General features: G+C 39.9%; 2 protein-coding genes across 5 annotated transcripts in view; both read left to right on the forward strand.

Annotated features, from left to right (window-relative positions):
* The first annotated feature begins 1,762 nt into the window (after positions 1 to 1,762).
* stat3 (signal transducer and activator of transcription 3 (acute-phase response factor)) lies at positions 1,763 to 20,283 on the forward strand. 3 transcript variants are annotated; one of them, XM_058049730.2, is made up of 24 exons: positions 1,763 to 1,941; positions 3,668 to 3,801; positions 4,477 to 4,720; positions 4,806 to 4,898; positions 6,229 to 6,310; positions 6,373 to 6,473; positions 6,543 to 6,694; positions 6,767 to 6,925; positions 7,026 to 7,118; positions 8,420 to 8,479; positions 8,605 to 8,634; positions 8,721 to 8,814; positions 8,894 to 8,941; positions 9,014 to 9,097; positions 12,475 to 12,573; positions 12,664 to 12,799; positions 14,483 to 14,535; positions 14,611 to 14,705; positions 14,769 to 14,908; positions 14,983 to 15,204; positions 15,276 to 15,318; positions 17,515 to 17,574; positions 18,700 to 18,803; positions 19,623 to 20,283. In XM_058049730.2, exons 2-24 carry the CDS (start codon positions 3,674 to 3,676, stop codon positions 19,661 to 19,663), a joined length of 2,361 nt encoding a protein of 786 aa, XP_057905713.2. In that variant the 5' UTR covers positions 1,763 to 1,941; positions 3,668 to 3,673; the 3' UTR covers positions 19,664 to 20,283. The 3 variants fall into 3 exon arrangements, with proteins under 3 accessions (XP_057905713.2, XP_057905714.2, XP_078653501.1); XM_078797375.1 differs by having other exon boundaries at positions 1,774 to 1,792; XM_058049731.2 differs by lacking the exon at positions 17,515 to 17,574.
* Positions 20,284 to 21,606: 1,323 nt separating this feature from the next.
* stat5a (signal transducer and activator of transcription 5a) overlaps positions 21,607 to 22,475 on the forward strand; it is a 45,226-nt gene continuing 44,357 nt past the window's right edge. For both annotated transcript variants that reach the window (XM_078797372.1, XM_078797373.1), the window contains exon 1: positions 21,607 to 21,770. The gene's annotated coding sequence lies outside the window, so the exon portion shown is untranslated. The remainder of the gene's footprint in view (positions 21,771 to 22,475) is intronic.

Here is a 22,475-nt window from a genome sequence, read left to right on the forward strand (position 1 = left end):
ACCTTATCAATTTCGTTTTTTGACATGGTCTGTTGTTTACAAAGTGCTCCTGAAAAAAGGGACACAAGCACATAATAATAATAATAATAATTATTATTATTATTTTTAGATTATTATTAGATTATTAGATTATTATAATTATTATGAGAACTATTATGATTATTATAATTATTATATTAATGCTAATTATTATATTAATTATATATAATATTGTTATATTTGCATATTTTACAAAATAATAATATAATAATTATTATTTTAATTTTATTGTAATTATTATAATATTTTATTATTTTTAATATATTTAAATATAAATATAAAATAATAAATAATAATAGCAGATTGCATGACAATTTTACAGATACAATAATACCAGGTGGACTGTTGCGTGTAAAATATATAGTCTGCCCCCCCCCCCATAAATTTTGTCATATCAATGCGGCCCGCGAGTCAAAAAGTCCTATAAAGTGCATTTACATTATAGACGACATGTCAACATTTTATATTTAAGTACAAGTACAGCTGGGCTTGAATTGAATTGCGCATTTAAGAAATGTACCGTGCCCATAATTGGATTGCAATTATTCTTAATTGCAATCTTTGTCGTCCGCTTTTCCACACACACACACACACACACTCTGAGTGTACACACAGCTCCCGTTTTCTTTGCCCGGAGACTGTGTTAGTGTGTGATAGAAAGAGGCAGACCTTGATGTGGTGCGGTCTAGCTCAGGCTCGCCTGTGTAGCTCGGAAGGCCAACAATAATAATCAATGAGCTGCAGAATTCAATTAAGGAGAGTGCACCCAGCAGAGTGGAGAACAGAACAGAACAGAACAGCAAGAACCTGGAGGGAGGAAGCGTATGCGTGTGTGTGTGTGTGTGTGTGTGTGCATGTGTGTGTGTGTGTGACTGTAATGATGACTGTATTTTGCAGAAATACCAGAAAACGAGCACAGAAAGCATGAAGGGGCATGTGGCTTTGCATTATGCATTATTAATATATTTTTTCTGAATTGTAAAATATGACAACATATACTGTTATTAAAAAAAACAAAGTTTATACAGCAATTGTGTGTGCTATAAGCTATAAATATTGTGTTTAAATAGAAGTAAAATTGGAAAAATTAATTTGAATAATAAAAATTGTTTTTTCTTGTTCGTTGTATGCTTTTTTTGCTGAATATAAATAAAAGCTTATTGTTTAATTTATATTTTGGTCTGTTAATTGTTTTTTGGTTGATTAAAGTAGGGATATTCTGTATTTATATTCTATATTTATTATTATTTATTATTTATATATTTATATATATTTATTATTTGCTCTGTCATCAATATGCATATAATTTAGAGTTGCATATCGACATATAATAAGAAAAATATATTTTTTTATTTCCTTACACCTGTGCTGAATAATGAAGGTCAGAAATGCACAGCAATGGCGTTGACAATGACGTCACCACTGCCAGTAATTCAGATGACTTCCAGCCTGGCTGTTCCGCGGAAGCCAGGCGTCCTCCCTCCGCAGATCTAAACTCTCCGGGCACTTCCGGAGGGAGGGTTTTCAAACCCGAACAGCGCAGTTGCGACAGCAATAAAACTCATCGCACTCAAACTGTACTGCGGTAAAGTCCCGCCTGTTGTGCCGGTATAAGACAGTCTGATTGGTTTACAGATCTTATTCCAGTTACCATTGGCTCAATAGACCTGTCAATTAAACGGTTTATGGGGTTTGTGTGGCTGGAATGGCTGAAATGTATACAACCAGGCTTCAGACGTGAGCGCTGGAAGAAGTGGGTGGATAGCTCTTGACATTTTTCTGTGTCTAATTTATCGCTTTAAAATAATATTTTTTTGCCTTCGCCGTATATATTTTCTATCGAGTGAGTAGTGGCAGTCTTTTATTGAGGAACTTTCTGATAGAGTCAGATTCTCAAGTTAGGTAAGCGGCCGTCACGACTTTTGCTTCGCCTTTATTATTTAAATATTCAAACGATTTTTATTTTAAATAATTCTATATACATTGGTATATATGTTATCTACAACGCTAAAACATCGTTAAACCCGTAGATATAGCTGCAGGGGTTATATTCGATTTAACTTAAGTTTCATTGGCAATTGTTGTTTAGTTTCGAATTCCGAAATGTCCTTTTAAAATGTTTAAATGAAGATAAAAAAAAAAGTTGACAATGTTTTCAAAAGCGATCACGTTAATGATTAGATTTCTCAATATATTATATTTAAAAGTGTCTTTTCAAGGCAATGGCTAGTTTGCTGCATTGGCCACGCCCATCTCCATCCTCATTATGCAAGCCAACATGGCGAACACAACACATGACTTTGCTATGAGGGCGATTATACGATTTAAAAATCCATGCATTGTTCTGATATGTTGTCTCAAGCTTTCACATTGATGCTCCTGTGTGCCGGAAAGATTTACATTCTGCCGCATTCAGTGTTATTTATTTTGGGGAGGCGTTCTGGCTTGATCATACAGTTTTTTTAAAATCAGCATTTACATGCAGTTCTGTCTTTAGTTTCAGTTTCTGCTTATGTATGTAAGAATGTCACAAAATGAAACTTGCACCTTTGTTGGAGAACATTATCACTTGCAGGAGGAATCGCAACCAAAGTGTTTGCTTTTGAGAATCAAGTTGTGCTTTCCCAGAATAGAAGGGAATGAACCTGCTCTCATTTGGCTATTATGGAATATTATAGTTTTTTTTAAATAAATGATTACATCATCCCCAAAAACAAATGGGACATTCTGACTTTATTCCTGTAAAATAGAAGTTTTCTTGTAAAAATTATGTATTTATTATTTTAAGACTGTGGACCCTCTTAAAATTAGAACTTAGCCTTTTATTCTCTGAATATTTTGAAATTATTGTATGACTATATTCTAGGAAATTGAATACTATGTCACAAATGTATTCTAGTGCAATTACACCTTTATTCGTGTGATATTTGAAATACGATCAATGACTTAAAAATCAAGAAAAAAGTTTAGTAAAATAGTATAGTATAGTAAAATAACAACTTTAGTTCGTTTGATTGGTTAAGATTAGACTCGGCTGTGTTAAACCCTCTCACACCTCTCAGGGATGGAGGCGTGGGTGCGCTGCGCCAGACTGCGCTGCGCCAGACTGCGCTGCGCCAGACTGCGCTGCGCCAGACTGCGCTGCTCATGTAATTTGCAAAGTGCGCTGGCTACACCCGGTTGGCACGGCGTATGCACGGCGCAAGGCAGGTGCGCCTCGCCTGCGCCTGATCTACAAATTACAGCCCTTTCTTTTTATTTTATACTGGGTTTGAAATCATGGGTGTTCATTTCAGATGGTCATATGAGAAGATGATATCCTTAACGCCCTGCTGTTGCTAAGGCTCGTTAACATGAGCCGGCTAGCTTTCTATCTGTGCAGCTAATTGCTAATCAATGAAAGCATCTATAAGTACTCTCAGGTTGCAACTACGCCACTCTGTAACTTTACACCACGTCGGAGGAAGAGGAAGCATCCACGTTTCGTTACTAGCTAACAAAGCAGGGGGCAGGTTCAGAGGAGGTTAACGTAGCAGTTCTTCAATGTACAGGAAGTGGTTGCACTGGTTTGCGGAAAGCTTCCTGTATTAGTATTTGAGATTTAGATCAATATTTTGTTATGTTGCAGGTCAAGATGGCCCAGTGGAACCAGTTGCAGCAGCTGGAGACCAGGTACCTGGAGCAGCTCTACCACCTGTACAGTGACAGCTTTCCGATGGAACTACGGCAGTTCCTCGCACCCTGGATCGAAAGCCAGGACTGGTGAGAGAGACATGTCTTGATGCACGCGCAGTTTCCTTTTATAAACATCGATCCACGTGGTCATGACCCACTTCCTGCATGTGCATCACCGTGACTTGCTGATAAGCAAGAACGTTCTTAATGATGTTAATCGTAAAAGGGAAAACAATAGAAGAGTCGGTGCCAACTTCCTTTTTCTCTTCCTCATCAATCCATTTGTCTTGACTAGGCTTGGTATGATAACATATTTTACTGGATGATAATAGTTCATAAATAATATTATCAGCATTAGTAAAATTGCAGAATTTGCGCTGCGCCGCGCTGCGCCAGACTGCGCCAGACTGCGGTGCGCCGGACTGCGCTGCGCCAGACTGCGCTGCGCCGGGCTGCGCCAGACTGCGCTGCGCCAGACTGCGCCAGACTGCGCTGCGCCAGGCTGCGCCAGACTGCGCTGCGCCAGACTGCGCTGCGCCAGACTGCGCTGCGCCAGACTGCGCTGCGCCAGACTGCGCTGCGCCAGACTGCGCTGCGCCAGACTGCGCCGCTCATGTAATCTGCAAAGTGCGCTGGCTGCACCCGGTTGGCACGGTGTAGGCATAGTGCAAGGCAGGATAATAGTTCATAAATAATATTATCAGCATTAGTTAAATTGCAGAATTTGACATATATGTGCATTTTATTCTTTTATTCTGAAAGGGCTTACGCTGCCAACAAGGAGTCGCACGCCACCCTGGTGTTCCATAACCTCTTGGGTGAGATAGACCAGCAGTACAGCCGCTTCCTGCAGGAGAACAATGTCCTATACCAGCACAACCTGCGGCGCATCAAGCAGCACCTGCAGAGCAAGTACTTGGAAAAACCTATGGAGATTGCCCGTATCGTCGCCCGCTGCCTGTGGGAGGAGCAACGCCTGCTGCAGACCGCCACCGCCGCAGCGCAGGTCGGATTTAACAACAGCGATGCTGTTATTATAGTTTTGAAATGATAGGGATTATATTATTAATGTTAGTGTAATATCTTCTCAGGACGGACAGGCCGCCCACCCTACAGGTACCGTGGTGACAGAGAAGCAGCAGATTCTGGAGCACAACCTTCAAGACATCAGGAAACGAGTGCAGGTTTGTTTTGTGCTAACACAACATACCCAGATATCATTTATTTCAGCTTCTTGAGCACTTTAATGATGTTTTCGATGATTTTTCCCCTCTATAACAGGGGTCTCAAACATGCGGCCCACGGGCCAAATGTGGCCCGCAGGACACTAGTTTGAGGCCCCCGTCTTGATATGAAAGTTTAATGTTAGTTTGATATGGATGCTGTATGGTATCATGTACCCAGAAAAAAATTATTACGTTTGATTAATGTTCATGTGAAAGGTTAAATAACTGTTAATAGTTATCCTCCCTATCCGTGCGGAAGTGGTAAGTTTTTTGGCTATTTAAGTTTAAAGGAAATAACTTGAAGGCTACCGTTTAAGGTGGCTAGCTCTCTAGTTTGCGAGTTAGCATGTGTCTCAAGACCCTGCAGTTGCGCAATATGTTGTAAATAAAAAAGTATAAATGTGACCCAGAAAAAATGATTACGTTTGATTCATGTTCATGTTAAAGGTTAAATAACTGTTAATAGTTATCCTCCCTATCCGTGTGGAAGTGGTAAGTTTTTTGGCTATTTAAGTTTAAAGGAAATAACTTGAAGGCTACCGTTTTGGTCGCTAGCTCTCTAGTTTGCGAGTTAGCATGTGTCTCAAGACCCTGCAGTTGCGCAATATGTTGTAAATAAAAAAAGTATAAATGTGACCCAGAAAAAATTATTACGTTTGATTCATGTTCATGTTAAAGGTTAAATAACTGTTAATAGTTATCCTCCCTATCAGTGTGGAAGTGGTAAGTTTTTTGGCTATTTAAGTTTAAAGGAAATAACTTGAAGGCTACCGTTTAAGGTGGCTAGCTCTCTAGTTTGCGAGTTAGCATGTGTCTCAAGACCCTGCAGTTGCGCAATATGTTGTAAATAAAAAGAGTATAAATGTGACTATAGTCGTGTTTTGTCATGTCTACAGGGCTCTAATAATGCTTTAATTTTAATCTGAAAAAAAATAATTTGTCTACACACCAACTATATGTGGTTTCTTAAGTTTTTATTATTTGCAGTTTTATTATTATTATTATATTTATTTATTTATTACTGATTGATTGATTTTCTTTATTCTTGATTTTTTTTTTTCATCTTATTTTGTGTAGAAAAATAAAAAGTAAGATATTTGAGAACAGTGGAATGTTTTATCAGAACTTTTCTTGTAGAAAATTGGAACCAAAGCGAAGTTTTTTAAACATTTTTTGTTTTTGGAAAACCTGATGCGGCCCAGTCTCACCCAGACCCTAGCTCCAGTGGCCCCCAAGTAAATTGAGTTTGAAACCCCTGCTCTATAACGTTCCTTCCATTGCTCTACAGGACATGGAACAGAAGATGAAGATGCTGGAGAACCTGCAGGACGACTTTGATTTCAACTACAAGACCCTGAAAAGCCAAGGAGGTGGGAACAATTTTTTCACTTTTATTCGGAATAAAAGTCACACTTAAAATGTGTGTTTGCAGAGTTGTCCCAAGACCTGAACGGCAACAGCCAAGCGGCCGCCACCAGGCAACGAATGGCTCAGCTGGAGCAGATGCTGAGCACGTTGGACCAGCTCAGGAGGGTTGGTGTAAAATAATAAATAAAAAATTCATAAATACCACATAAGCTAACTGGATATTTGTGTTTGCAGCAAATTGTGACAGAAATGGGAGGCTTGCTGACCGCCATGGATTACGTACAGAAGAACCTGACAGATGAAGAACTGGCCGACTGGAAGCGACGGCAGCAAATTGCCTGCATCGGGGGTCCGCCTAACATCTGTCTAGACCGCCTGGAGACATGGTAAGCTTGCACCAAAAAATGCATCACTTGGTGGTATCAAACCAAAGTATTGTTGATCGTTTCCCTGACCAGGATCACGTCTTTGGCCGAGTCCCAACTCCAGATTCGTCAACAGATCAAGAAGCTGGAGGAACTCCAGCAGAAAGTGTCCTACAAAGGGGACCCCATTGTCCAGCACCGGCCCGCATTGGAGGAGAAGATAGTGGACTTGTTCCGTAACCTCATGAAGAGGTATTTCATCATCAATGCATCTACTTGCATTATTATTATTATTATTATTATTATTATTATTATTATTATGCCCTAACTGTGTTCCTGTGGTTCTCCACAGTGCATTTGTGGTGGAAAGACAACCGTGTATGCCCATGCACCCGGACAGACCGCTGGTTATCAAAACAGGCGTGCAGTTCACAAATAAAGTCCGGTAAGGAATGAGCTCCATTGTCTTGGGATGCACTTATTGTCTTCATCTCAGCAAGACATTCTGTGCTTCTAAGTTTGTGGGAACAGTTCAGGGAAGACCCTTTTCTGTTCCTATTACACAAATTTTATTTTATTTTATTTACAAATTTGGGTAATATGAGTTTAAAAGTCAATATAGGGGTGTTATTTCATGTCTAGAGGGCTCTAATAATGCTTAAATATTCATTCATTTTCTACCGCTTATCCACATGAGGGTTGCGGGGGGTGCTGGAGCCTATCCCAGCTGTCTTCGTGAGAGAGGCGGTGTACACCCTGGACTGGTGGCCAGCCAATCACAGGGCACATGTAGACAAACAACCATTCACACTCACAGTCATACCTATGGACAATTTGGAGTCGCTAATTAGCAACTAGCAGGTTTTTGGAATGTGGGAGGAAACCGGAGTACCCGGAGAAACCCCACGCATGCACGGGGAGAACATGCAAACTCCACACAGAGATGGCCCGAGGGTGGAATTGAACCCTGGTCTCCTAGCTGTGAGGTCTGCGTGCTAACCACTCGAACACCATGCAAAAGGTGCTAAAAGGTTTTATTTTCTTTTATTTACAAATTTGGGTAATACAAGTTTAAAAGTCAATATAGGGGTGTTATTTCATGTCTAGAGTTCTCTAATAATGCTTAAATATTCATTACGAGGGACACGAGGGTCACCGGGGGTGCTGGAGCCTATCCCAGCTGTCTTTGGGCAAGAGGCGGGGTACACCCTGGACTGGTGGCCAGCCAATCACAGGGCACATATAGACAAACTTATAGTGTGTCAGAGCTTTTCTTCCCATCACTCACAAAACACCTTATATATATCATTCATTTTCTACCGCTTATTCACACGAGGGTCGCGGGGGGTGCTGGAGCCTATCCCAGCTGTCTTCGTGCGAGAGGCGGTGTACACCCTGGACTGGTGGCCAGCCAATCACAGGGCACATATAGACAAACAACCATTCACACTCACATTCATTGATTGTGTGGATGGAGGAGGTATGGAGGGGTCAGATTGTGGAGAGCTTTATAGGTGATGAGAAGGAGGTTTTTAAGGTGTTCACGGGAGCGGGTGGAAGTGAGGAGGCGAGCAGCTGAGTTGTGAATATATTGTAGTTTGTTGAGTTTTTTTGGATGGTACAAGTACTTGACATGAATGTGTTTACTAGAAGAGTGTAGCCCTTTAAAAGGGGCGGGCCATGCGATTTATATCATTTGCATAATGGGGTAGTACACAATGAACATCCTTGTTTATTTTCTTTCAGGCTACTTGTGAAATTCCCTGAACTAAATTACCAGCTGAAAATCAAAGTTTGCATTGACAAGTAAGGCTTTTTTTTATTATAGTACATTTTTATTACATTTTTTATTTACATGTTTTATTATAGTACAATCTCAGTTAGCATTATATGAAAAAATACTGCATTTTACTGTAAATTTTATCTTTCAGGGAGTCTGGAGATGTGGCAGCAATCAGAGGGTAAGGTTTTGTAACTTGTTTTTAACTTTTTTTTTTTTTACTTCTAAACGCACAAAATCAAAAGTCTCACTTTCGCTTCTGTTTAGGTCACGAAAGTTCAACATCCTGGGCACCAACACCAAAGTCATGAACATGGAGGAGTCCAACAACGGCAGCCTGTCGGCGGAGTTTAAACACTTGGTGAGTTGTAGCAAAACTCCTCCGCTTTCTGTGACAAACGCTTCCTCACGACGGAACCCCCACTTCCTGTTCATTGCAGACACTGAGAGAGCAGCGGTGCGGGAACGGCGGACGCACCAACAGTGACGTAAGCATCGGAAGCCTCCCATTTGGCAACACCCTGCAGCCTTGATACTTAGGAAACTTCTTTTCTTTGTAGGCATCTCTTATTGTCACCGAGGAGCTCCATCTCATCACTTTTGAAACAGAAGTTTATCATCAAGGCTTGAAGATTGACCTGGAGGTAGGTTCCTCAAGGGTTCCTCAAGAACTCCTCCTTAAAAACTATACTGGAAGTAACTTGTATCAAGGTTTACTTGCACAACATCTTCTGCACTGCGATGGACATTTCTTTGACGTATATTTCTGAAAAAAAAAACTGAATGTATCAATGACACACAAGCACCAGACTTGATCGCTGCAGCAACAGGCTTTTATTGCACCTTCACTGGCACAATAAATCCCTAACACGGGGCCGCTGTTGTGGCCACGCCAAGCTAAAACTCAACTCTGAATCCCCAAACGTCACTTCCTGTTGGCCCGTCCACTCGGCGCCACTAACACCGGGGCACATTTACAGAAGCACACGCAAGCACAAGTCTTATTTATGTATTAATTTGGGTATTTTTGTATTATTAAAGGTGACTATAGGGGTGCTATTTCATGTCGAGAGGACTCTAATAATGTTAAAAACTGTTTTTTTTCCATGCTGTCATTATGAAAATATTCCATCTATGAATAAGGGAAGCATCACTTCCTGTCTGCACCTTATTTTTTAATTATTAGACCCCATATAGGGGTGCTATTTCATGTCGAGAGGGCTCTAATAATGTTAAAAACTGTATTTTTTTCCATGCTGTCATTATGAAAATATTCCATCTATGAATAAGGGAAGCATCACTTCCTGTCTGCACCTTATTTTTTATTATTAGACCCCACTATAGGGGTGCTATTTCATGTCGAGAGGGCTCTAATAATGTTAAAAATATTTTTTCCATGCTGTCATTATGAAAATATTCCATCTATGAATAAGGGAAGCATCACTTCCTGTCTGCACCTTATTTTTTATTATTAGACTCCACTATAGGGGTGCTATTTCATGTCGAGAGGGCTCTAATAATGTTAAAAACTGTTTTTTTCCATGCTGTCATTATGAAAATATTCCATCTATGAATAAGGGAAGCATCACTTCCTGTCTGCACCTTATTTTTTATTATTAGACCCCACTATAGGGGTGCTATTTCATGTCGAGAGGGCTCTAATAATGTTAAAAACTGTTTTTTTCCATGCTGTCATTATGAAAATATTCCATCTATGAATAAGGGAAGCATCACTTCCTGTCCGCACCTTATTTTTTATTATTAGACTCCACTATAGGGGTGCTATTTCATGTCGAGAGGGCTCTAATAATGTTAAAAACAGGTTTTTCCATGCTGTCATTATGAAAATATTCCATCTATGAATAAGGGAAGCATCACTTCCTGTCCGCACCTTATTTTTTATTATTAGACCCCACTATAGGGGTGCTATTTCATGTCGAGAGGGCTCTAATAATGTTAAAAATATTTTTCCATGCTGTCATTATGAAAATATTCCATCTATGAATAAGGGAAGCATCACTTCCTGTCTGCACCTTATTTTTTATTATTAGACCCCACTATAGGGGTGCTATTTCATGTCGAGAGGGCTCTAATAATGTTAAAAATATTTTTTCCATGCTGTCATTATGAAAATATTCCATCTATGAATAAGGGAAGCATCACTTCCTGTCTGCACCTTATTTTTTATTATTAGACCCCACTATAGGGGTGCTATTTCATGTCGAGAGGGCTCTAATAATGTTTAAAACTGTTTTTTTTTCCATGCTGTCATTATGAAAATATTCCATCTATGAATAAGGGAAGCATCACTTCCTGTCTGCACCTTATTTTTTATTATTAGACCCCACTATAGGGGTGCTATTTCATGTCGAGAGGGCTCTAATAATGTTAAAAATATTTTTTCCATGCTGTCATTATGAAAATATTCCATCTATGAATAAGGGAAGCATCACTTCCTGTCTGCACCTTATTTTTTATTATTAGACCCCACTATAGGGGTGCTATTTCATGTCGAGAGGGCTCTAATAATGTTAAAAATATTTTTCCATGCTGTCATTATGAAAATATTCCATCTATGAATAAGGGAAGCATCACTTCCTGTCTGCACCTTATTTTTTATTATTAGAACCCACTATAGGGGTGCTATTTCATGTCGAGAGGGCTCTAATAATGTTAAAAACTGTTTTTTTGCATGCTGTCATTATGAAAATATTCCATCTATGAATAAGGGAAGCATCACTTCCTGTCTGCACCTTATTTTTTATTATTAGACCCCACTATAGGGGTGCTATTTCATGTCGAGAGGGCTCTAATAATGTTAAAAATATTTTTTCCATGCTGTCATTATGAAAATATTCCATCTATGAATAAGGGAAGCATCACTTCCTGTCTGCACCTTATTTTTTATTATTAGACCCCACTATAGGGGTGCTATTTCATGTCGAGAGGGCTCTAATAATGTTAAAAACTGTTTTTTTGCATGCTGTCATTATGAAAATATTCCATCTATGAATATGGGAAGCATCACTTCCTGTCTGCACCTTATTTTTTATTATTAGACCCCACTATAGGGGTGCTATTTCATGTCGAGAGGGCTCTAATAATGTTAAAAACTGTTTTTTTTCCATGCTGTCATTATGAAAATATTCCATCTATGAATAAGGGAAGCATCGCTTCCTGTCCGCACCTTATTTTTTATTATTAGACCCCACTATAGGGGTGCTATTTCATGTCGAGAGGGCTCTAATAATGTTAAAAACAGGTTTTTCCATGCTGTCATTATGAAAATATTCCATCTATGAATACGAGAAGCATCGCTTCCTGTCCGCACCTTATTTTTTATTATTAGACCCCACTATAGGGGTGCCATTTCATGTCGAGAGGGCTCTAATAATGTTAAAAACAGGTTTTTCCATGCTGTCATTATGAAAATATTCCATCTATGAATACGGGAAGCATCGCTTCCTGTCCGCACCTTATTTTTTATTATTAGACCCGACTATAGGGGTGCTATTTCATGTGGAGAGGTCTCTAATAATGTCAAAAACAGGTTTTTCCATGCTGTCATTATGAAAATATTCCATCTATGAATAAGGGAAGCATCACTTCCTGTCCACATCTTCTACCCAGACACATTTGGGTATTTATTTATAATATTATTGTTATATATATTGTTATTATTAGAGGTGACAGCTGATATCTTACCAAGTTGGTAGTTTTTAGTTTACATTTTTGCCCCCAAACTAAATTTTTAGTGGGGAAATAGCTTGTTTATTCTCTAGTATGGCTACCTTAACGTACTTAAAATTGAATTATTTCACAACACATAGCTCATATTGCTCCCTCATTGCATTAAACCATTATTTTATTGTGATCAATAGTTTAAAAAAATAATGTATGTATACTGTATTTGGCACAGAAAATGTAATATATGAATTAGTATTAATGTTTGTACAAATGTGAAATTTAAAATGCAATATGTGCAATATGAAGTCATCACAAACCCCCCTCTTGTGTCCAGACGCATTCACTGCCCGTGGTGGTCATTTCCAACATCTGTCAGATGCCCAACGCCTGGGCCTCCATCCTGTGGTACAACATGCTCACCGACCAGCCTAAGGTCAGACGGGTGCCTCCTGTGGAGAAGTTCTCACTGACACGCTGTTTAAGCACCAAACTAAATGCTGCTGTGCTGTCCTTTTTTTTTCAGAATGTGAACTTTTTCACCAAGCCCCCCGTGGGGACGTGGGACCAGGTGGCCGAGGTGCTCAGCTGGCAATTCTCGTCCACCACCAAGAGGGGGCTGACCATCGAACAGCTCACCACACTGGCTGAGAAACTGCTAGGTGAGTTTTTTTGTCTTCTGTTTATGTTCCTTGGTTTTGTATTTGTATATACCGTATTTTCTAGACTATAAGTCGCTCCGGAGTATAAGTCGCACAATGCCAAAAATGCATAATTAGGTAGAAAAAAAACATACATAAGTCGCATTTTTTGCATGTAATTAATTTTCCAAACTGCTTAACCAAAACAGACATTTCGTCATCTTGGAAGGCAAGTTCTACCAATAAAAGAATAGAGAACAGGCTGAATATGTGTAAGATATGCTAACACAATGGTTAAAAATAAACATAAACAGAAAAGGTGTCCAGTGTTTATGGAACATAAACAGTTTTTTTCATTTATAAGTCGCAGGAACAGCCAACCTATGAAAAAAAAAAGTGTGACTTATAGTCCGGAAAATACGGTGTTATCAGAATAGACAGACAGATATTTACATTATCGGCACGGTGGTTTAGTGGTTAGCGCGCAGACCTCACAGCTAGGAGACGAGTGTTCAATTCCACCCTCGGCCATCTCTGTGTGGAGTTTGCATGTTCTCCCCGTCTAAATCAATTTTTTAAACATTATTAGAGACTTACAAACATCAAATAACACCCCTATAGTCACCTTTCGAGAAGACATAATAAAATAAAACAAGCCATTTAAGAGTTGGTTTTTAGTTTTATGTCGGTAACAGTCGTATCATTAGCAAGAGTAGTTAGCACACAGGCCTCACAGCTAGGAGACCCAAGTTCGATTCCAATCTCAGTAATCTTTGTGTGGAGTTTGCATGTTCTCCCCGTGCATGCGTGGGTTTTCTCCGAGTACTCCGGTTTCCTACCACATTCCAAAAAAACATGCTAGGTTAATTAGCGACTCCAAATTGTTTATAGGTATGAATGTGAGTGTGAATGGTTGTTTGTCTATATGTGCCCTGTGATTGGCTGGCCACCAGTCCAGCGTGTACCAGGCCTCTCGCCCGAAGACAGCTGGGATAGGCTCCAGCACCCCCTGCAACCCTCGTGTGGATAAGCGGTAGAAAATGAATGAATATTTAAGCATCATTAGAGCCCTCTAGACATGAAATAACACCCCTATATTGACTTTTAAACTCATATTACCCAAATTCGTAAATAAAAGAAAATAAAACCTTTTAGGGGCTGCACGGTGTTGGAGTGGTTAGCGTGCAGACCTCACAGCTAGGAGACCCAAGTTCGATTCCACTCTCAGTAATCTTTGTGTGGAGTTTGCATGTTCTCCCCGTGCATGCGTGGTTTTTTTTTTCCGGGTACTCCGGTTTCCTCCCACATTCAAAAACATGCTAGGTTAATTAGCGACTCCAAATTGTCCATAGGTATGAATGTGAGTGTGAATGGTTGTTTGTCTATATGTGCCCTGTGATTGGCTGGCCCACCAGTCCAGCGTGTACCCCGCCTCTTGCTCGAAGACAGCTGGGATAGGCTCCAGCACCCCCACGGACCCTCGTGTGGATAAGCGGTAGAAAATGAATGAATATTCATTATTAGAGCCCTCTAGACATGAAATAACACCCCTATATTGACTTTTAAACTATAGAAAATGAATGAATGAATATTTACATTATGTGAATGGACTGACAAATTGTATACACAAATGGAGAAGCGGATGTTTGCTTTATGTGTGAATGGAGACGCCCGATTTTTACATGATTTGTATGTGAATTTCAGGGCCGTCTGTCAACTATTCCGGCTGTCAGTTCACCTGGGCCAAGTTCTGCAAGGTACCTCGCCTTCTTTACCCGCCATATTGTTGCTCCGGTGGGTGTGGCTAATATGATTTATTAATGTTTTTGTAGGAAAACATGGCTGGCAAAGGCTTTTCATTCTGGGTGTGGCTGGACAACATTATTGACCTGGTGAAGAAATATATCCTGGCGCTGTGGAACGAGGGGTAAGCCAGTGGGGATTGAACGTGTTTTGAAATACATGTGAAATGTATTTTTTTGGCCGTCAGGTATATTATGGGCTTCATCAGCAAAGAGCGAGAGAGAGCCATTCTCAGCCCCAAACCGCCAGGCACCTTTCTGCTGCGTTTCAGCGAGAGCAGCAAGGAGGGCGGCATCACGTTTACGTGGGTGGAAAAAGACATCAGCGGTGAGCTTCCGAACTGTAGACATAGTAGATGTCGTTTCCAGATTGTTTCCAAACATCCATTCTGCGCCACTCAGGGAAAACTCAGATCCAGTCGGTGGAGCCGTACACCAAACAGCAGCTCAACAGCATGTCATTCGCCGACATCATCATGGGCTACAAAATCATGGACGCCACCAACATTCTGGTTTCACCCCTGGTGTATCTCTACCCTGAAATCCCCAAGGAGGACGCTTTCGGCAAGTACTGCAGACCTGAGGCGGCTCCTGAACCAGAGATGCCGGGAGACTCCACAAGCAGTAAGTGGCTTCCTGTGCGAGTATTGTGTATTTACGTGTGAAGTACTACAACACCGTCTTGTCTTCAACAGCGATTCAACCGTACTTGAAGACAAAGTTCATCTGCGTTACCCCGTGAGTATGACTTATTTTTCCTTTTTTTACCTTCTTCTGCATTTGCATACATTCTGCAAAGACGCAACATCCTTTCTATGTGTCTCTGCTTCCCTTTTGTCCTATTTATATCACAAATGTTGCCAGATGTTCGTAGGAAAAATGGGAAGAAAACTTTCTCGTTATGAGTCGACGATGGTACTGCAGATGATTCTGAAGTGCTTGGGATTTTATTATTTTTTAATTAGAATGAGAATGGGGCGGCACGGTGGTCGAGTGGTTAGCGCGCAGACCTCACAGCTAGGAGACCAGTGTTCAATTCCACCCTCGGCCATCTCTGTGTGGAGTTTTACATGTTCTCCCCGTGCATGCATTGGTTTTAATTGGCGATTCTAAATTGTCCATAGGTATGAATGTGAGTGTGAATGGTTGTTTGTCTATATGTGCCCTGTGATTGGCTGGCCCACCAGTCCAGGGTGTACCCCGCCTCTTGCCCGAAGACAGCTGGGATAGGCTCCAGCATCCCCCGTGACCCTCGTGAGGATAAGCGGTAGAAAATGAATGAATATAAGGTGTTTTGTGAGTGATGGGAAGAAAAGCTCTGACACACTATATCTACTGTATACTGTATGTACCCTGTGATTGGCTGGCCACCAGTCCAGGGTCGCCCGAAGACAGCTGGGATAGGCTCCAGCATCCCCCGCGACCCTCGTGAGGATAAGCGGTAGAAAATGAATGAATATAAGGTGTTTTGTGAGTGATGGGAAGAAAAGCTCTGACACACTATAAGTTTGTCTATATGTGCCCTGTGATTGGCTGGCCCACCAGTCCAGGGTGTACCCCGCCTCTTGCCCAAAGACAGCTGGGATAGGCTCCAGCACCCCGGCGACCCTCATGTGGATAAGCGGTAGAAAATGAATGAATATTTAAGCATTATTAGAGCCCTCTAGACATGAAATAACACCCCTATATTGACTTTTAAACTCGTATTACCCAAATTTGTAAATAAAAGAAAATAAAACCTTTTAGGGGCTGCACGGCGTTTGAGTGGTTAGCACGCAGACCTCACAGCTAGGAGACCAGGGTTCAATTCCACCCTCAGCCATCTCTGTGTGGAGTTTTACATGTTCTCCCTGTGCATGCGTGGGTTTTTTTTCCCGGGTACTCCAGTTTCCTCCCACATTCCAAAAAAACATGCTAGGCTAATTAGCGACTCCAAATTGTCCATAGGTATGAATGTGAGTGTGAATGGTTGTTTGTCTATATGTGCCCTGTGATTGGCTGGCCCACCAGTCCAGGGTGTACCCCGCCTCTCGCCCGAAGACAGCTGGGATAGGCTCCAGCACCCCGGCGACCCTCATGTGGATAAGCGGTAGAAAATGAATGAATATTTAAGCATTATTAGAGCCCTCTAGACATGAAATAACACCCCTATATTGACTTTTAAACTCGTATTACCCAAATTTGTAAATAAAAGAAAATAAAACCTTTTAGCACCTTTTTCACGGTGTTCGAGTGGTTAGTGCACAGACCTCACAGCTAGGAGACCAGGGTTCAATTCCACCCTCAGCCATCTCTGTGTGGAGTTTTACATGTTCTCCCTGTGCATGCGTGGGTTTTTTTTTCCGGGTACTCCAGTTTCCTCCCACATTCCAAAAAAACATGCTAGGTTAATTAGCGACTCCAAATTGTCCATAGGTATGAATGTGAGTGTGAATGGTTGTTTGTCTATATGTGCCCTGTGATTGGCTGGCCACCAGTCATGAATAGATGAGAATGGAGAATGATTTGTGGCTGTAGAAAAATGATGATCTGTGTATGTATGTGACAGGATGGACCGGATGTTTATCTAATGTGTGGGTGTAGATGGAGTTACATATGTTTATGGGAAAAAAAGGACAGGTAGTAGATACCCGAGTCATGTGTGTGTCTTAATGGATTGTTTACATTGTGGGTGTATGTGAATGGACAGACAGATGTTAACCTTATGTGTGTATGTGAATAGAAGGCACATGTACATCACGTGTGTATGTACAGTATATGGAGGGCCAGTATGATTGTCCAGTGATGATTCCAGTGTACGGTGGCCTGAAAGGGTCAAAAAAGGATCAAAGAAAGTAACTTTCGTGACCTCGAACGCCTCGGTTGAAATATGTCCGCGGCTTTGGTCCTGCTTTGTGAGGTTTGCTCAGAAAGATCCCTGACCTGTCTCCGTAGGTGTCCCTCCGTGTTCATGGACTTTCCGGACAGTGAGCTGCTTGGGAACGGATTCCCAGGGTAGGCGCTTGGAGGGGTGGGCGGGGGGGCATGTACGGGATCTTTATATGTGTGTGTGTGTGTGTCATTTGTGTGTTAGTGTTTCTTGTGTTGGAGTGTCGGAGCAGTACACCAATCAGCACAATTACTAAACTACTATTTGTAATGGTAATGGTAATGGTTTTTATTTCAGATTACAATTGAATGCATCACATAATCAGTTCACAGTTCCACATGTCCAAAAAGGAGTAGGAAGAAGCAAAGCTTATTAAATTCTACCCCTCCATCTGGTACTTTTACAATCGGTAACTGTTACATTTGTTCACTTCCTGCTTTCCTAATATATTTTTTTTAATTGTTTTTAAAATTTATTAATTTTAATTTAATTTAATTTAATTTAATTTAATTTAATTTAATTTAATTTAATTTAATTTAATTTAATTTAATTTAATTTTATTTTATTTTTTTGTCCATAGCAAGTGTCAATATAGTGATATTTATAGCACATCATGACTGGTTCAAGACTCTTCATCCTTGTATTTAGCAAACATCAACTGCTTGTATTGTTTCTTGAATTAGCTCATCGTTGTGCATTGTTCGATTTCCTTACTCAATCCGTTCCATAGTTTGATTCCACATACTGAAATTGCTATGGTTTTTTAACGTAGTCCTAGCAAATGTACTTCTTCCCTGAGATCATATTTCTCCTCTCTTGTAGAGAAGTATTTGATGATATTTGTAGGTAATTGGTTATTTTTTTAGCCTTATGCATTATTTTAGCTGTTTGAAGATGAACTATATCAGCAAGTTGAAGTATTTGTCATTTTAGAAATAAGGCATTATGAATTATTTGGTGTAAATGTTAATATTTTTGTACTTGTGCTGCCTTCAGGTCCCACAAATGCACTGATCAGCGGCGCTTAGGATATACACATTGTCTGTGTGTGTGTGTGTGTGTGTGTGTGTGTGTACATGTGACAAAACCGCAGGCTGGCTGGCTATGAAATAACATAGCGTAACACCTAACAACATCAAACCATGTATGTGTGTGTGTCAGCATGTTTTGTCATGTCCACAGTCAAAACGCGTATTGAAGCCGGTGATGTCATTGTTTGTTTGGTTTTTTTTTTTTCCCCCCCTCCGCAGAACAAACTCTGGGAACACCAGCGACCTTTACTCGCTCTCGCTCTCTCCGCGCACTCTGGACTCGCTGATGCCCAACGAAGCCGAGGCTAATCCGGGACATCTGGGTGAGTTGCTCAGCAACAGACACGGTCCAAAATCCAGTGTACTTTTTTAAAAAGACAATACTGTAGTACAGGGGTCTCAAACTCAATTTTACGCATTTATTAAAAAAAAAATGTAAAAAACTTCGCTTTGGTTCCGATTTTCTACAAGAAAAGCTCTGATAAAAAATTCCACTGTTCTCAAATATCTTAATTTTTATTTTTCTACACAAAATAAGATGAAAAATAAATAAACAAATCAAGAATAAAGAAAATCAATCAATCAGTAATAAATAAATAAATATAATAATAATAATAAAACGGTAAATAATAAAAACTTAAGAAACCACATATAGTTGGCGGGTAGACAAATTATTTTTTTCAGATTAAAATGAACAAAGCATTATTAGAGCCCTGTAGACATGACAAAACACGACTATAGTCACATTTATACTCTTTATTTACAACATATTGCGCAACTGCAGGGTCTTGGGACACATGCTAACTCGCAAACTAGAGAGCTAGCAACCTAAACGGTAGCCTTCAAGTTATTCCCTTTAAACTTAAATAGCCAAAAACTTACCACTTCCACACGGATAGGGAGGATAACTATTAACAGTTATTGAACCTTTAACATGAACATGAATCAAACGTAATAATTTTTTTTCTGGGTACACGATACCATACATTAAACTTTCATATCAAGGCAGGGGGGCCTCAAACTAGCGTCCTGCGGGCCACACTTGGCCCGCGGGTTGCATGTTTGAGACCCCTGCTGTAGTAGCTTTGAAAAGAGCTGGAATTCAGTCTCCACCTGTCTGTGTGATGTCATCACGTTGACAGAATCCCTCACTCTGGACATGGACGTGGCGTCTCCAATGTGAGGACATCCTTCAAGATGAACTTGAACGATGATTGACACTCTTGACATGTGACTTTCACCTTCACAAGGTCTAATTATTCTCATATGTATGTCCACTTTTTAATGAACACCAGGAGCTCTGTGGTTATCGTCGCCACTTTTTACATAACATTCAGTACTTTGTTATTTTTCCTGGGAAAATCATCAGCTTTTTATGACAGAATGTGTGTGTGTGTGTGTGTTTTTCTTCGGTTGTTGTCCTATAAGCTATGAACTGCTTTTTTTTTGTGTCACATATTTTTAATCCTTGCCAAATAGAATAACACACTTCGACCACAATAGTTGTATAGTAAAGCGCTATAAAACACATGTAAATATTTTATTCATATCACTGTTTTGTGCTTGTTTTAGTCCAAAATGAACCTGTAGCGTTCTAATTACTGTGATAACCTGTCTAGTCATAGTATATGTCGGGCCTGAATTCACTCAAAAAAATCATTGAAAAAATGATTTTTTTTTTTTACATTGAATTTATTTGGGAGTAGAAGAGGCACTGCCATGTTTGAAAATTGTTTTCTGTACAAAAGAAAAATGCTGTAACTATTCATTATTTTTAGGCAATAAAAAAAATTCACCCCGAAATGTATTATTTGTAATTTGTATATGTTATGCACACTAAAAAGCATACAGTAATGTTTCCACGAGGGTAATATTATACACATGTTATTATTTCTTCACATTATTTAGTCCGCCTTCATTATTTACGCATACTTTTTAACGCTTTGACAAGTTTAATCATTCAAATTGGACACGCTTTTCATTAGCATAACTCTTCGTGACACATAACTTCCTTTTTCATTTTCATTTCTTTCACAGAGTCATTCCTTTGCGTCATCTTCATTTCTCAGCAGTATACTTCAAATAAAAAAGCCCCTTTTTACGTCGCAGCGTGCAATGCTAAAGTGCTTTCAGTTATGATGTTTTACGCCTGCTGCTGCTGGGATTCCCACTCATTGTTCTACTTCTTCATTTGATTCTTCTTGCAGTGTTAATATTAAACGCTTGACTGTCCATTCTGAATAATAGCAGAAGAGATGTGTTCATTTTGTGTTTCATTGTCTTATCTGTATTGCAAATTATATTCATAATGTCTTCATAAGGTGCATGCTATTTAATTGAAATAGATTTCTGAATCAATATCATTAAAAAAAATACACAGAAAAATAAATAATCACATAAATATTAACTTTTCACCTAAATCGAATAGTGAAGTTCACTTTCAGACCGTAGGGTGTCGCTGTTGTTCAACTTGAGTGTGGCTTGCATCTTAATTGACAATCCGTAGATTATGTTTGTTTAAAAGTGGGATTACGTTTTCAATTGTTATTCAACAACTTTTTAAACCTTTGTACTTGTGTACATAGTTAATCTACATGGTTGCTTACGCACATATTATCGTGTATTCATACACACAATTGCTTAAAATTGCCTCTATATTGGAACCCTATGTTGCCTTTAAGTGCCTACTGTAAAATACGCTATTCAAAGGTGCACTTGTTTTTTTTACGGATCTACTACTAGCGAAAGATCATCTATATAAGAGGAGTGCTGTGCTGTTTTGAAGGCTATACTGCTAGTCAAAGATCCTGCACAAGAGCACGCTGATATTTGTAGTAATCTGCTGTAAAAAACAAAAAAAATGAAAGTCTGTAAATATTAGTTTTGAACTAACTTTCATGTCGATGTGATGTCATACATGGGCCAGATTTGGTCCAAAATTCAGATTATGTTCATAATTACACTTATAACAGTTTTAAAAGTGATTTGAGGTGCTAAATTATACTTTAAATTGTTTTTGTAGTGTACAAAAATTACGTTTTTCGCTTTATTTACTGTGACGGCCGGAAGTGGGTGGTGATAGCGAGAGAGAGCGAGACAAGCGAGCGAGAAGGGGAGGGGCTGGGGGAGTAAACGAGCCCGCCCCAGCACGGAGAGAGAGCAGTCATAGGAAAAGTGTGAACAAACTACACTGACGGACCCACCGAGAGCTCCGCGCCGCTGCTCGCCCAACTCCACGCACCTTGGGGCCGCACAGAGCCCAGGACAGCCTCGGCAGTCGCTCCACGGAGGTAACGAGTCGCTTCTGCTCATGCGCGGGCACGCGTATGGTGTGTTTGTTTTGCTTTTTTTCTGTTGTTGTTGTTGTTGTTCAATGACACGTCAACCGTCACTGGGTGAAATTATCCTATATTGTTATTTATAAACTTAAGTTGAAACGAACCGGGGGGGGGGACACGGCGTCGGTGTGTCCGCTGTCCTCGGAGGCTCAGCTGGATCAACAGGCTGTCGAAGACACCACCCCCCTCCGCTTCCATGCATGTGTTTGCTGCCCTTTACTGTCAACACACTTGTGTTTACAGCTAATGTTTGTTTGCTAACGTTTACAGCTAATATTGGTAATATGATGGTTATGTTTGTAGTTATGTTTGTTTTTAGCGTTTGCGGATAAGGTTTAATACTTGTTCATACTAGTAATATAATGTTTATGTTTGTAGTTGTATTTATTGCTAATGTTTACAGCAAATAATTATTGCTAATGATTGGAAATTTAGCTTATTTCAAACACAATTTATATTGCAGTACATCACGTTTCAAGATTCAACACGTCTGAAAAGGAGTAGGAAGAAACAGAGTTTATGAGATACTAGTCCTACTTTATTTTTTTTTAGCAATTACTGATAGTTTCTGCTTCCTGTGTCTAGCATGTACCATGACTGTGTTGCTAATCTAGCAGCTACTTTTCACTGCTGTGCAGGTGTACCTAATGTAGCGGC

This window comes from Doryrhamphus excisus, linkage group LG16 (genome assembly GCF_037039965.1).
Source record: "Doryrhamphus excisus strain RoL-2023G ecotype Guam linkage group LG16, RoL_Dexc_Guam_v1.1, whole genome shotgun sequence".
NCBI lineage: Eukaryota > Metazoa > Chordata > Actinopteri > Syngnathiformes > Syngnathidae > Doryrhamphus > Doryrhamphus excisus.